General features: G+C 43.4%; 1 protein-coding gene across 2 annotated transcripts in view; it reads right to left on the reverse strand.

The window, feature by feature from the left end:
* The window catches only part of PARP1 (poly(ADP-ribose) polymerase 1), a 210,030-nt gene that overhangs the window by 62,370 nt on the left and 131,388 nt on the right, over nucleotides 1–16,272 (reverse strand). For both annotated transcript variants that reach the window (XM_030195730.1, XM_030195729.1), the window contains exons 14-15: nucleotides 12,592–12,720; nucleotides 629–712 (exon numbers count right to left, since the gene is read on the reverse strand). In XM_030195730.1, the coding sequence (XP_030051590.1) occupies nucleotides 629–712; nucleotides 12,592–12,720 (213 nt within the window). The remainder of the gene's footprint in view (nucleotides 1–628; nucleotides 713–12,591; nucleotides 12,721–16,272) is intronic.

The raw sequence follows: 16,272 nt of genomic DNA on the forward strand, positions 1-16,272 counted from the left end.
CACCAGAAAAGCCGAGATCTCAGAGACAGCTACCCTCCCTGACAGAGTGCCGAGAAAATGTTTACATTTAATTCATAAGAACTGCCACACTGTAACAGACCAAAGGTCTGTGAGGATCACGTAAGCTGTATCACGTAAGCAAGCATTGTCCACTAGGTGTATACCGAGTGAAAAAGTTTGACAACCACTGAATTAAAACAAAGCGAACATCCTCAGAAAGAAAGATGAAGCAGGAAATCAGGTCAGGTCATAGCTCTACAGCATTTGTTTAGCTAGACTAATGTTCAGATCCTGGTTACAAGAGTAATTTCTGCAAACTGGAATGTGGTGTACTCCAATCCAAGTGAAACCCCCAACTGTTGTCAGACTCCCCACTATGCCTATCGAGCAAAGAGATGTGGAGAGCAAGACAGAAAAAGATCTCTCTCGTACCTGAACTTACAATGAAAATCATTAAGCTGTTTAAAACAAAAATTTTAAAAAAACCACACACACATAAAAACTAAACAAAAACACTACAGCCCATTAAATACAATCCTTCAACCCCAGAGATATACGATGCTTCTTTTCATGGTTATATTAAAAAAAAAAAAAAAAAAAAAAAAGAAAACCAGCCTTTTCTGCTCACCTGCTGAACTTTACTTAGGATGGAGTATGCACTCTGGATCTGTCTCTTGCTCAGCTTACCCAATGGCATCTTTTGTAGGTCAATCTGTCAGAAAAAGCAAACCCCATAAGTGCATTAGGAAGCACCTTGCTAAGCCCCCAATTGCTCCCTCAATCAGAGAAGAAGATACACCCAGGATAAAATAGAATTAGACATTAAATGGACCAGCTGGCCTGTTCTGTCACACATGTCAATCTCTCTACTTGGGATACACATACTGGTGGCCACAGTTTTAATCACTCTCAAGGATTTTCAACCTAGATCTTGGGACATACCCAGCCACTCAGGTTTTCAGTATACCCAAAATAAATATGCACAAAAGGAAATATTTGGTCTTACCTGCTAATTTTTTTTTCTTGAGTCAAAGTAAAAACATAGTAACATAGTAGATGACGGCAGAAAAAGACCTGCACGGTCCATCTAGTCTGCCCAACAAGATAAACTCATATGTGCTACTTTTTGTGTATACCTTACCTTGATTTGTACCTGTCCTCTTTAGGTGCTTTCCTATTCATATGATGGCATTCCTTTCTCAGTATTAGCTTTTCTATTATTCTGTTTTAATGTATTGTGAACCATTTTGATTTGAGTTCAATAGAAACAGTATAGTAAATATGATAAACTGAGTCTAGCCATGATCTGGAACAACTGGGTGAGTCCAGCCAGATCACTCCAAAACCCCCTCAATCCAGCAAATTGAAACAAACTTATGAGATGCGAGTTCTTCCCTATAAAGAGCACCTGCAGCTCCAGCCCACCAGTATTCTTTTAACAAACCAAGTATCTGGTTCCAACCACCCTTCCAATTTAGGTGAAGGAGGGATCCAAGATCCAAAGAGGAACCAACTGCACCAAGGGTAAACCAAGGACAGCTCCGTGTCCCATGTCATACCAGTCCCTGCTGTAATCAAGAGTCAAGTGGGGAAGCCTGATGAAGTAATAGGGCAGGCCTCTGGACTAATCTGAAAGACTCAAAGAAAACTAGCAGGTAAGACCATATTTTTCCTTTCTTTTTGTCCACCAAACCAGTCCAGAAGTGATGGAAGTAGCAAAGCAATCCTCAGACTGGTTGGGAAGATGAAATCCCTGCTGCCAATAAAGACGTAACAGTGGAGAAACATGATCATAACGATTTGTAAGACAGATTATATGTGATGCAGTGTTTTGAAGTATTTGGAAACAGTTTGCTGTTTTTTACGCATATATTAATTATCATTATGATTATTGCAATTCTATCTACGCAGGTATTACTAGGGCTAATTTAAAATGTCTCCAAATACTTCAAAACATTGCAGCACATATAATCTGTCATACAAATCGTTATGATCATGTTTCTCCACTGTTACAACGCTTTCATTGGCTACCTATTGAGTTCTGAATAAAATTTAAGATCCTTGCAATGACAAATACATAGTAACATAGTAGATGACGGCAGAAAAAGACCCGCACGGTCCATCCAGTCTGCCCAACAAGATAAAGTCATGTGTATACCTTACCTTGATTTGTACCTGTCTTTTTCAGGGCACAGACCGTATAAGCCTGGCCAGCACTATCCCCCTCCTCCCAACCACCAGCCCCGCCTTCCACCACCGGCTCTGGCACAGACCATATAAGTCTGCCCAGCACTATTCCCCGCCTCCCAACGACCAGTCCCACCTCCCACCACCGGATCTGGCACTTGAACACTGCTATCCCTTCTTACTTGGCTTCTTAGATTGTTCCCTATACACCTTATCAAACCCTCCATTCACTAACTACATAAGTACATAAGTAATGCCACACTGGGAAAAGACCAAGGGTCAATCGAGCCCAGCATCCTGTCCACGACAGCAGCCAATCCAGGCCAAGGGCACCTGGCAAGCTTCCCAAACGTACAAACATTCTATACATGTTATTCCTGGAATTGTGGATTTTTCCCAAGTCCATTTAGTAGCGGTTTATGGACTTGTCCTTTAGGAAACCGTCTAACCCCTTTTTATACTCTGCCAAGCTAACCGCCTTCACCACGTTCTCTGGCAACGAATTCCACAGATTAATTACGTGTTGGGCGAAGAAAAATTTTCTCCGATTTGTTTTAAATTTACTGCATTGTAGTTTCATCGCATGCCCCCTAGTCCTAGTATTTTTGGAAAGCGTGAACAGACGCTTCACATCCACCTGTTCCACTCATTATTTTATATACCTCTATCATGTCTCCCCTCAGCCATCTCTTCTCCAAGCTGAAAAGCCCTAGCCTCCTTAGTCTTTCTTCATAGGGAAGTTGTCCCAACCCCGCTATCATTTTAGTCACCCTTCGCTGCACCTTTTCCAATTCTACTATATCTTTCTTGAGATGCGGTGACCAGAATTGAACACAGTACTGAAGGTGCGGTTGCACCATGGAGCGATACAATGGCATTATAACATCCTCACACCTGTTTTCCATGCCTTTCCTAATAATACCCAACATTCTATTCACTTTCCGAGCCGCAGCAGCACACTGAGCAGAAGGTTTCAGTGTATTATCGACGATGACACCCAGATCCCTTTCTTGGTCCATAAAGCCTAACTGATAACAGGCTTGTTATACTCCATCCCTCTAAGGCAGGGTGGGAGTCCACTCTGTTATTTTTTTTTCCTTGAGCCCACCCACTGAAACTCGCTTCCTCAATATTTAAGGATAGGTAATATTTATACCTCTTTTCGAGATTCTTTGAAAACACATTTTTTCAAATTGGCATTTGGACTTTAATGTCCTTTCTGGTTGGATTTCTGTAGTGGGGGGGGGGGGGGGGGGATGCAAATAATTTTTTTTCTTTTTTTATAAAGATTATTTTTGTAAGATGTACTTTGGTTTGAGTAGGATGTTTGTGATTTGACTGATCTTGAGTGATTGTGCTTTCCTATTCATATGATGGCATTCCTTTCTCAGTATCAGCTTTTCTATTATTCTGTTTTAATGTATTGTGAACCATTTCAATTTGAGTCCAATAGAAGCAGTATAGTAAATATGATAAACTGAGTCTCGCCATGATCTGGAACAACTGGGTGCCCAAGTTTTCCTGAGGGTGTCCCCACAGGACGGCCCTGTGAAGGGGCAGGGAAAACGCTATTATCGAAACAAGATGGGCGTCCATCTTTCATTTCGATAATACAGTCGGGGACGGCCAAATCTCAACATTTATCGACCTTAGAGATGGTCAACCTTAGAGATGGTCATCCCCGGTTTTTGGCCATAATGGAAACCGAGGGCGCCAATCTCAAAAACGACCAAATCCAAGGCATTTGGTCGTGGGAGGAGCCAGCATCCGTAGTGCACTGGTCCCCCTCACATGCCAGGACATCAACCGGGCACCCTAGGGGGCACTGCAGTGGACTTCACAAATTGCTCCCAGGTGCACAGCTCCCTTACCTTGGGTGCTGAGCCCCCCAACCCCCCCAAACCCACTCCCCACAACTGTACATCACTACCATAGCCCTAAGGGGTGCAGGGGGGCACCTACATGTGGGTACATTGGGTTTCGGGTGGGTTGTGAAGTGCTCACATTTACCACCACAAGTGTAACAGATGGGGAGGGGGGACGACTGGGTCCGCCTACCTGAAGTGCACTGCACGCACTAAAAACTGCTCCAGGGACCTGCATATTGCTGTCATGGAGCTAGGTATGACATTTGTGAGGCTGGCATAAATTTTTTTTTAATGGTCAGAGGGGGTTGGTGACCACTGGGGGAGTAAGGGGAGGTCATCCCCGATTCCCTCCAGTGGTCATCTGGTCAGTTTGGGCACCTTTTCGAGGCTTGGTCGTGCAAAAAAGGGACCAAGTCGACCAAATGCTCGTCAGGGACACCCTTCTTTTTTCCATTATCGTCCGAGGACGCCCATCTCTTAATCACACCCCAGTCCCGCCTTTGGTATGGTGCCGACACCCCCCCCCCCCCGTCAACTTTGGTCGTCCCCGCGATAGAAAGCAGTTGAGGGCGCCCAAAATCGGCTTTCGATTATGCCGATTTGGGCGACCCTGAGAGAAGGATGCCCATCTCCCGATTTGTGTCAGAAGATGGGCGCCCTTCTCTTTTGAAAATTCCCCTGATTCTCATCAAGAAATTTCAAACCAGAAATAACACCACAAACATAACAGCAAAGCCACACTAAAATAAACTATTCTGCTCACAACAATCAGACAGCAAAGCTCACCCAACATCAGTACTATTCTCCCTAGTCTTGAAGTAGGTTTACAACTTGGCATCTAAAAGCTTCAGTTAAAAAGTGATCTCAGTTGTGCTTTAAATTTCTGATATAGTAAATCAGCTTTCAAAGGTTCAGGAAACCTATTCCACAACGATGAACCAAACAAACAAACAAACAAACAAAAACCTTTAGATTTTACATAAAATTTATTTATTTTTTAAACACTGGCTAAATTGCTGGTCTTGCAGTCGGCCATGGATAGGAACTGCAACAATTTTTTTGATGCCTCCATATATTTTAAGAGGCCAATAACATCTATTCTTCTTGCAGCATCTGCTACAGGGAAAAGTCACTTCCATAGATCTTCTGAGCAAATCGTGGATAAGAAATGTTCTCATATGGGAATTTGTTCACATCAGAATCCTTTTCATCATCATCATCAAACGAGAGAAGGTGACTATCAAGGGAGTCTCTGTCTGATAAAGAATGGAATCTGAAGAGCATAGCACTAGCAAACATGCCAGCTCCTGTTCTGAATCAGGCGTAGATAATAAACAGACACTATACAGCCTTGAGAAGACCTATTCTCTCTTGCACAGGCGTAACTTACATAGTAACACAGTAAATGACCGATAAAGACCTGAATGGTCCATCCAGTCTGCCCTACAGTCACACTCATTACCACTTCATGATTAAATCAATAATAAATATGATATTATATATTTTATCATGTCTTTCTTTGGTGTTTCTGGGACATAGACCGTAGAAGTCTGTCCGGCTCTGTCCTTATGTTCCACTTACTGGAGCTACTGTCAAAGTTCACTCCAGCCTATCCAAATCCGTCCTGAATATTTGTGGGACCAGACCATAAAAGTCTGACCAGCACTGTCCTCAGTTCCAGATACTGAAGTTGCCATTGAAGCCCTTTCCAGCTTATCCTAAACCGGATTACCTTATACAGACACAAACCTACAAAGTCTGCCTGACACCGGCCTTAGTTCTTTACTGCCGGAGTAGCCGTCCAAGTGTCACTCACACATTATTTATTTATGGTTCATTTATACCCCACAGTTTCCCACAAATGCAGGCACAATGTGGCTTACATGAATTACAAAAGTAGAGAAGTACAACACATGAATTTTACAGCAGAATAAGGAGAGAACACTAACAACAATTAGGGTGACTAATAAGCAGAATTACTAATGGAGTAAGTTTTTTCAAAAAGGAACGTTTTCAACATCTTCTTGAAAAGGTGATGATCAGATTGAGATTTTAGGTTCAGAGGTGAAGCATTCCAAGTCTTTGGGCTGGAGTAGTGAAAAGTAGAGGCAAAAAGAAGCTTGTATTTGACACCCCGGCAAGACGGATAATGAAGTTGGAGATAGGTCCGGCTGTGTTGATGGCATTTCTAGGTGGAAGGTCTATTAGAGGAATCATGTATTCCAGAGCTAGACCGTAAATAATTTTATGCGTTAAGGTGCAGAGCTTGAAAGCGATTCGCTCTCTAACTGGGAGCCAGTGCAGATTGAGACGTAGAGGTTGCGCGGGAACCATGCGCGATTTGCCCAGGATGAGTCTTGCAGCAGTGTTCTGGGCAGTCTGGAACTTTCACAGTAGTTGCTCCTGGCAGCCTGCATAAATCCCGCTGCAGTAGTTAAGGTGAGAGAGAACTAACCAGTGAACATGTGTGCGGAAGAGCTCTCTGGTGAGACAAAACCTAATGCGCTGCAGTCTCCACATTGCATAGAACATCCGCTTGGTGACCGCTCGCACTTGCAAATCCAGTTGAAGGTAAGGGTCCAGCTCAACACCTAGAAGTTTTAAGCTCTTTGAAATAGGGAGAGTCTGGTCTTTAAGGACAAGCAAGCGTGATGAAAATCTGGTATGGATGGACGAGAGCACCAGACACTGAGTTTTATCCACCCTGTGCAACCAATTAAGGGGGGATTTAAAAAATTATATTTTTGTTTTCTACCATCTGTTTCCTAAAGAGGGTTCCTCTGTGTTCATCCCACATCTTTTTAAATTCCGTCACTGTTTTTGTCTCTACCACCTCCCTCAGGAGGACATTCCAGGCATCAATCACCCTCTCCTTAAAAAAGAATTCCCTGACATTACTCCCAAGTCTACCACCCCACAACCTCAGCTCATGCCCTCTAGTTTTACCATTTCCCCTTCTCTGGAAGAGGTTTGTTTCTATATTAATACCTTTCAAGTATTTAAACGTCTCTAACGTATCTCCCCATCCCTTCTTTCCTCTAGGCTACGCATATTCAGGTCTTACAGTCTCTTTTCGTATGTCTTATGGCGCAGGCCCCATATCATTTTTTGTTACCTTCCTCTGGACTGATTCTAGTCTTAGCAAGATATGGCCTCCAAAACTGAACACAATACTCCAGGTGGGGCCTCACCAACAACTTGTACAGAAGCATCAACACTTCCTTTCTTCTGCTGGTTACTCCTCTCTCGATGCAACCTAACATCCTTCTAGCTACGGCCACCACTTCGTCACACTGTTTTTTTCGCTTTAAGGTCCTCGGACACCATCACCCCAAGGTCCCTGCCCCCATCTATGCATATCAGCATCTCACCTCCTAGGACATCATCACAGAATGCCTAGTACTTACCTGGGGTTAACCCTGCAGCCACCTGGAGGGTCTGTCCCAGCATTGCTCAAGTCCACCTGCACCTGCCACTTGTGCTCTACACTAGCATCTTCCTCCTGCCAACTGGGGTCCTACTCGCCTGTGGATGAGTCTCCCACTGTCCAGTTATTCCCCGGTGATTTCCAGGACAATGGGGCTGCACTCTCAGGGGACCCACAGTTCCTAGAAAGCACCCACAGACTCAAAACACAAACCACCAGAATTCTTAGTCAGTCCAGGACAAACACAGCCAATAAACTAACAGGTTTATTGTTACAGTAAAACAGTGAACGTTTGAAAAACTTGGTGAAAAAGCACAGCAAGCAATAACAGATAACCAAAACAAGGATCAACATTAAAACTATGTAACATTTGCTACTATCTACTACTACTACTACTACTACTATTTACCATTTCTAAAGCGCTACTAGACGTACGCAGCGCTGTACACTTGAACATGAAGAGACAGTCCCTGCTCGTCAGAGCTTACAATCTAATTAGGACAGACAAACAGGACAAACAAGAGATAAGGGGATATTAAAGAGAGGATGAAAATAAGGGTTCTGAACAAGTCTGGGCAGCACCTAGGGAGTTTCAGGAAATTAACTGCACACAAAACTTGAACTGGGTCTCAGGACAGAGATGTCTCTCCTCTGTTCTCCCTAGCTGAGACTAAAGAAAATCCAGTACCTCCTGGCCAGATTTGAACTCCAGGACCAATCAGAGCCCAGGGCACCAACTTTGAAAATATCCAGCCACCTTTTTTCACAAGGCTAAATTGGAAAAGAAAGTAATCTTCTCTGCAACAGCTTTAAAACTAAAATAAACGCCATCTCCTGGCCAATTAGGAAAAATAGACTTCAAGAAAATAATACAGTTCACAGGCTTGAAAAACCCACTGTTTTGTCACAGACATACAGCTCCTTTGGGTTTCTACTCCCAAATGCATCACTTTGCACTTCTTTGCATTAAATTTTAATTGCCGAACATTAGACCATTCTTCTAACTTTTGCAGATCCCTTTTCATGTTTTCCACTCCCTCCGGGGTGTCCACTCTGTTACAAAACTTGGTACCATCTGCAAAAAGGCAAACCTTATCTTTTAATCCTTTGGCAATGTCACTCAGAAATATACTGAATACAATCGGCCCCAGCATCGATCCCTGAGGAACTCTGATACTCACATTTTCTTTCTCAGAGTGTATTCCATTGACCACCACCCTCTGGCGTTTGTCTGTCAACCAGTTTCTAATCCAATTCACCACTGATCAGTACTTCTGAAGGCTCCTGATAACTGACATTTGACAAGTCTTATATTTTTATTGCAGGAACAAGTGCAGTTGTTCTTGAAGAGGGAATGAAAACAGATGAAGATTCATCAGTGACTTTGGCCAACACCAGAGTAGATGTCCAAGGGGATGTCCAAACAGACCAAAAGACTACACTACAAAACAATAATAGGACCAAACTACAAAGACACACATAAACTCTTCAACCTTGTGAACAAACTGTTAGACACCACACCAGTCACAAACAACAGCAAAGATATACCAGATGTTGACAACCTTGCGAAATACTTCAAGGAGAAAATTATACAACTACGACTCAAAATACCCGCTAGCTCTATTGAGTATGCCACACTCTTAGATTGTCTAGATCCAGAAGAAGGAATACACCCAGCAGACAGAAATACTATCAGAAGACCTCATCTCTGAAACTCTCAAAAGATATGCCAAATCCCACTGCAAACTAGACACATGCCCAAACAACCTCATGAAATCTGCTCCTCAACAATTCAAAATAGACCTAACGAACCATGTAAACTTCATGCTACAAAACGGACTTTTCCCAAAAGAAAAATCTTACTCACCCCAATACCTAAAGATACAAAGAAAAGCACGAGTGAATTAACCAATTGCAGGCCAGTAGCATCCATACCACTAATAACCGTATCTCAAAAAAGATATAGTAGAATTGGAAAAGGTACAGCGAAGGGCGACGAAAATGATAGTGGGGATGGGACGACTTTCCTATGAAGAGAGGCTGAGAAGGCTAGGGCTTTTCAGCTTGGAGAAGAGACGGCTGAGGGGAGATATGATAGAAGTGTATAAAATAATGAGTGGAATGGATCGGGTGGATGTGAAGCGACTGTTCACGCTATCCAAAAATACTAGGACTAGAGGGCATGAGTTGAAGCTACAGTGTGGTAAATTTAAAACGAATCGGAGAAAATTTTTCTTCACCCAACGTGTAATTAGACTCTGGAATTCGTTGCCGGAGAACGTGGTACGGGCGGTTAGCTTGACGGAGTTTAAAAAGGGGTTAGATAGATTCCTAAAGGACAAGTCCATAGACCGCTATTAAATGGACTTGGAAAAATTCCGCATTTTTAGGTATAACTTGTCTGGAATGTTTTTACGTTTGGGGAGCGTGCCAGGTGCCCTTGACCTGGATTGGCCACTGTCGGTGACAGGATGCTGGGCTAGATGGACCTTTGGTCTTTCCCAGTATGGCACTACTTATGTACTTATGTACTTATGTACTTAACCAAAATAACCGAAGGAATGGTAACTAAACAACTCACTAACTATCTAAACAAACACTCAATATTGCATGATGCCCAATCAGGATTCCGGTCAAATCATAGCACAGAAACAGAATTAGTCACCCTTATGACTAAATTTAAACAAATAATTGCAACTGGCAACAATATACTCCTCCTACAATTTGACATGTCAAGTGCCTTCGATATGGTAGACCACGGAATCCTATTACACATACTTGAATACTTTGGCATTGGAGGAAATGTCCTAAATTGGTTCAAGGGGTTCCTAACCCAACGTTCGTATCAAGTCACATCAAATTCAACCACGTCTAAGGCATGGACACCTGAATGTGGAGTACCACAAGGATTACCTCTCTCACCAACCATTTTCAACCTAATGATGATCCCTCTGGCAAAACTCCTATCAAACCATAACCTCAACCCTTATATATATGCTGATGACGTGACAATATACATCCCTTTCAAACAAGACATTAACGAAATCTTTAACGAAATCAATAAAAGCCTACACATCATGAACACATGGGCAGATGCATTCCGTCTGAAATTAAATGCTGAAAAAACTCAATGCCTGATACTCACCTCCCAATACAACACAAAGGAATTCACCGCTATAAACACACCAAACCTAAACCTTCCAATCTCAGAAACGCTCAAACTCCTTGGAGTCACTATCGACCGCCACCTAACACTCGAAACTCACGCAAACAACACAACTAAAAAGATGTTTTACTGCATGTGGAAATTGAAAAGGATAAGACCATTCTTCCCAAGATCCGTCTTTCGCAGCCTAGTGCAATCCCTCGTATTCAGCCACCTGGACTACTGCAACTCACTATACACAGGTTGCAAAGAACAAACACTGAGGAAACTTCAAACAGCCCAAAATACGGCAGCCAGACTAATCTTTGGAAAGCCAAAATATGAAAGTGCAAAACCATTACGAGAGAAACTGCACTGGCTTCCACTCAAGGAACGCGTCACTTTTAAAGTATGCACATTAGTCCACAAAATCATCCACGGCGAAGCCCCAGCCTACATGTCTGAGCTAATAGACTTACACCCAGAAACGCCAAAAGATCATCCCGAACCTTCCTCAACCTCCACTTCCCCAATTGCAAGGGCTTGAAATACAAGACGCTACACGCGTCAACCTTTTCTCACATGAGCATGCAGTTTTGGAATACACTGCCGCGCAACTTAAGAATGATCCACGAGCAAGCTTCCTTCCGCAGATTATTGAAGACCCATCTTTTTGAAAAAATTTACGGAAAGAGCCAAAACACATAAAATCCACACTTACTGTTTAGTAATGCACTATAAATCCACTTCTGAACTCTCATCCCCCGTAATCCCACATCACTCATACCTTTACTCACAGAAATATGTATACCATGTCTTTATGCCTTACTATTGCCCTTTAAGCTCCCATTGTCTCCTTCCAATGTTCAATGTTTGTGTTCCATTGTTGCACTCCTTAACGACACTTCGATTGTCTTGCATAATTCTGCACAATGTAATCCACAACCAATCTGTAACAAATTGTACTTCCATCATTCATTTCTTATTGTAAGCCACACTGAACCCGCAAAAAGGTGGGAAAATGTGGGATACAAATGCAATAAATAAATAAATGAAGGAATCTCTAGCCACTGTGTCTGTGGGTTCTGAACAGGTGGAAGGTGAGCTGAACTGAACATACAGTTCTGCAGAGGAATCTAAGTGCTGCTTCTTGGGCAGAGGCAAGACTGCACCAACATGATTATGCTCTTCTAAGTGCAATGAAGGGACAGAAGCAGCCACCTTCTCTTTTCTTCAGGCAGGTGCTCCGATGGAAGCTGCACTACAGGCCTGGTAGACTTACGGATCAGCTTTTCTCTGCTATCCCCTTGGACAGCTGTGTGTGGAGATCAGCATGCCCAGAGGTTGAAGGCCACTCCATGGAAGATTCTGGACTCATATGCGAAGCAGTTACAGACACCGCATAGACCTCTGCCTCCAAATGGTCATGGACTCTATTCAGATGATCTCTTCTAGCTCCAGGGGTCATGTGAGCGCAATGTTTGCAGACTTCTTCAGTATGATCAAACCAGCTAAAGGAGGAACTTGGAATAAGTGTCAAAGCTCTGGATTTTTCTTTGCCGCATAACAGGCAAGGTTGAAACTTTTACTTTGGTGATGACATCAAATATATTTAACAAATGAAAGAAACAAAAGAAAATTATACATGTCCTTTTCAGAAGAAAAAAAAGGTGAAACGCAATGCCAGAATTGTAGAAAATACTTTATAAAAGGAGGAAGATCTTCAACTTGTATTCATTCACTAAAGGGGAAGAAATGAAAATGAGGAACTCAGAACTCTGAAGTTCTGAGAGAGCAGTTTCGATATGTCACCCACTTGTATGCCTGACTCAATCCTGACTGTTGATGGAAGACAGGGTTTTAGAAAGAACTGCATTTACAGCCTCTCAACTTAAAAAAAATTAAATGATAAAATGACTCAAATTCTGGCACAGGATAAAAGCTGAAAGGTGAAGTGTCAGTACCTCGAATTCCACCATGGCTTTCTTCATACTCTCAACATCAAAAATTAGCGTAATGAGTTCTTGAACAGGCTTGGGAAGCTTGGATTTGGCACCAGAGTTCAAAGACAGCTTCTTCAGAGTTTCTTCATCCTATGGACACAAAAAAAAAAAAGAGGGAAGGAGGAAGGAGGGAAGCAGCAGACAGCACGAGCAACAGGCTCAGGCAGGGAGCATGAGGAAAATAGCAGAGTATGATGAAAGGATGAGGTAACGGCAAAGGATGAGAAGGAAAGAAGAGGGAGCAGGATCGAAAGGCAGAGAGAAAAGGAAGACAGCAAAGCAAAAAAGCACAAGTAGCATCGGGATGAGGGATCAGGAATAAAAGGCAGAGTAAGGGAATGAATAAAGGGCAAGGAAGGGAACAGAGGCAGGAGAGAGAATTCATGAGGTGCGATCCAGATGAAAAAATTAGGTCTTACCTGAATTTTCTTTCCTTCAGTCCTTCCCGCTATTCCAGAACACGTGGGATAGCTGTGCCCATTAACCAGCAAGAGTTGAAGACTGAGTTGAGACATCTCTCTCTTGGCATCTAGTCCAGCACCTCAGTATTTATATAGACAAGCAATAAGGAGAGACTCAGAATAAACACAACAACCTTAAACAACTCACTAAACTAACACTATCAGACGAGTAAATGTGTGGACCTCTGATCTCTGGAAAACTTGTAGAGAACAAGAGATATGGAGGAAGCACCATGCTAGGTGATAGTCGTTATTTGACACATTACTTCACATCAACTAAACATCTCAGAATCCTTGGGTAGGCTCTGGAATAGTGGGAAGGACTAACAGAAACAAAAATTATCAGGTAAGACTTAATTTCTCCTTCTATTACATAGCTTCCCCTATTCCAGAACCCTTAGAGTGGGTGGGATCCTGTCAACCCCAACGAGGACTAAAGCCCCAAAACTGGATTCTGAGCATGCCACAACAAGCACCCTGTACTGCCTTGCAAAGGTATATAGCGCCAACCATTTCATGGTCTTGCAAATATTCTCCAGAGACAGTAAAGTAGACTCTGCCCAGGATGTCACCGTATGTCTTGTAGAATGAGTTCGCAAGGCATGAGGAGCCTGCTTCCCTACCAGCAATTAAACTTATACAATAGTCTCCTTCAGCCATCTAGCAATTCTGGGCTTGGAAGCTATTGCCACACTGGGACAATATAGTAACATAGTAGATGACGGCAGAGAAAGACCTGCACAGTCCATCCAGTCTGCTCAACAAGATAACTCATACCTGACCTTGATTAGTATCTACCATTTTCAAGGCACAGACCGTAGAAGTCTGCCCAGCACTAGCCCCGCCTCCCAACCACCAGCCCCGCCCCCAACTCCGGTTCTGCCACCCAATCTCGGCTAAGCTTCAGAGGATCCATTCCTTCTGAGCAGGATTCCTTTATGTTTATCCCATGCATTTTTGAATTCCGTTACCGTTTTCATCTCCACCACCTCCTGTGGGAGGGCATTCCAAGTATCCACCACTCTCTCTCTGTGAAAAAATACTTCCTGACATTTTTCTTGAGTCTGTCCCCCTTCAATCTCATTTCATGTCCTCTAGTTCTACTGCCTTCCCATCTACGGAAAAGGTTCGTTTGCAGATTAATACCTTTCAAATATTTGAACATATGTATCATATCACCCCTATTTCTCCTTTCCTCCAGGGTATACATGTTCAGGTCAGCAAGTCTCTCCTCATACGTCTTGTAACGCATATCCCATACCATTCTCGTAGCTTTTCTTTGCACCGCTTCAAAGGTCCATTAAGCCTAAATGGGCCAAAGGTCCATTAAGTCCAGCATCCTGTTTCCAACAGTGGCCAATCCAGGTCACAAATACCTGGCAAGATCCCAAAAAAGTTCAATACATTTTATGCTGCTTATCCCAGAAATAAGCAGTGGATTTTCCCCAAGTCAATTTAATAATGGTCTATGGATTTTTCCTTTAGGAAGCCGTCCAAACCTTCTTTAAACCCCGCTAAGTTAACCGCCTTTACCAAAAAGAAAGGACAGTCTATCCAATTTGCAAAAGACTAATTTGTGACTTACAGATATCTAATGAGGACTCTACACACATAGAGAAGCTTCAAGGAATAACAGAGCCTCCTCATCCTCTCTGCGAAAGGATGGAAGCGCCACAGATTGGTTCAGATGAAATGCTGATACCACTTCCTCAAGAAAAGGAGCCGTGCGCAGAAAGACCCCCGCCTCTGAAAAGTGAAGAAAGAAATCCTGAAGAGACAGCCTGAAGCTCTGAAACACTACGTGCCAATGCAACAGCCACCAAGAACACTGTCTTTAGTGTTGGATTTTTCAAGGAGGCCTTCAAAGGAGGCTTTTGAAGAGCCCGAAAGACTAAATTAAGGGAACAAAGTCATGTAAGGCATTCCTCTCTGCGCAGAGCTCCAAGCGATTTATCGACCCTTAAGACTCCTATTCCATCCAGGTGTCCTGTGCCAGATGGAACTTACATAGTAACATAGTAGATGACGGCAGAAAAAGACCTGCATGGTCCATCCAGTCTGCCCAAGATAAACTCATATGTGTATACCTTACCTTGAATTTGTACCTGTCTTTTTCAGGGCCCAGACCGTATAAGTCTGCCCAGCAGTATTTCCTGCCTCCCAACCACCAGTCCCGCCTCCCATCACCAGCTCTGGTACAGACTGTATAAGTCTGCCCTCAACTATCCTAGCCTCCCAACCACCAACCCCTCTTCCCCCCACCTGCTCCGCCACCCAATTTCAGCTAAGCTTCTGAGGATCCATTCCTTCTGCACAGGATTCCTTTATGCATATCCCACGCATGTTTGAATTCCGTTACCGTTTTCATCTCCACCACTTCCCGCGGGAGGGCATTCCAAGCGTCCACCACCCTCTCTGTGAAAAAATACTTCCTGACATCTTTCCTGAGTCTGCCCCCCTTCAATCTCATTTCATGTCCTCTCATTCTACCGCCTTCCCATCTCCGGAAAAGATTCGTTTGCGGATTAATACCTTTCAAATATTTGAACGTCTGTATCATATCACCCCTTGTAATGAGCTCCTCAACCTGATTTGCTGGTGTCTATTGCCACCACCTCCCATTGTGTTATCGGAAAAGGAGCTCCGACGGTCAAATTCCTGGGCGACAACCACCTCTGAATACTTCATCTGGCAACCAGCTTCCAAGAAAGATGACGGTGGTACTTGTAACAATGGAGAACAGCGGTTGAGAAGAGATTCCTATGACGGATACATATGAGCCCATACCCATGGCAGCACTTCCATCGCTGCTGTCACTGACCCCAGACCCTGGGCCTGCTTTGACTGAGATGGGGGACACAGCTGGAGGATGTGATAAAAGCGGTTAGTGTATCTGTGTTTAAAAAGGAGTGGACAAGTCCCTGGAGGAAAAGTCCACAGTCTGTTATTGAGATGGACATGGGGAAGCCACTCTAGCACAGAATGTTGCTACTAATAGGGCTTCTGCCAGGTACATGTAACCTGGATTGGCCACTGTTGGAAGCAGGATACTGGGCTAGATGGACTGTTGGTCTGCCCCAGTATGGCTATTCTTATGTTTTTATCTGTTGAATGAGATTTAATCTCCTGTGCTCCATGAGGAAGATCCTCTCCTGTGCTGTGTCGAATTCCAGAAACTCCA

The sequence above is a fragment of the Microcaecilia unicolor genome, chromosome 3, assembly GCF_901765095.1.
Source record: "Microcaecilia unicolor chromosome 3, aMicUni1.1, whole genome shotgun sequence".
NCBI classification, from domain to species: domain Eukaryota; kingdom Metazoa; phylum Chordata; class Amphibia; order Gymnophiona; family Siphonopidae; genus Microcaecilia; species Microcaecilia unicolor.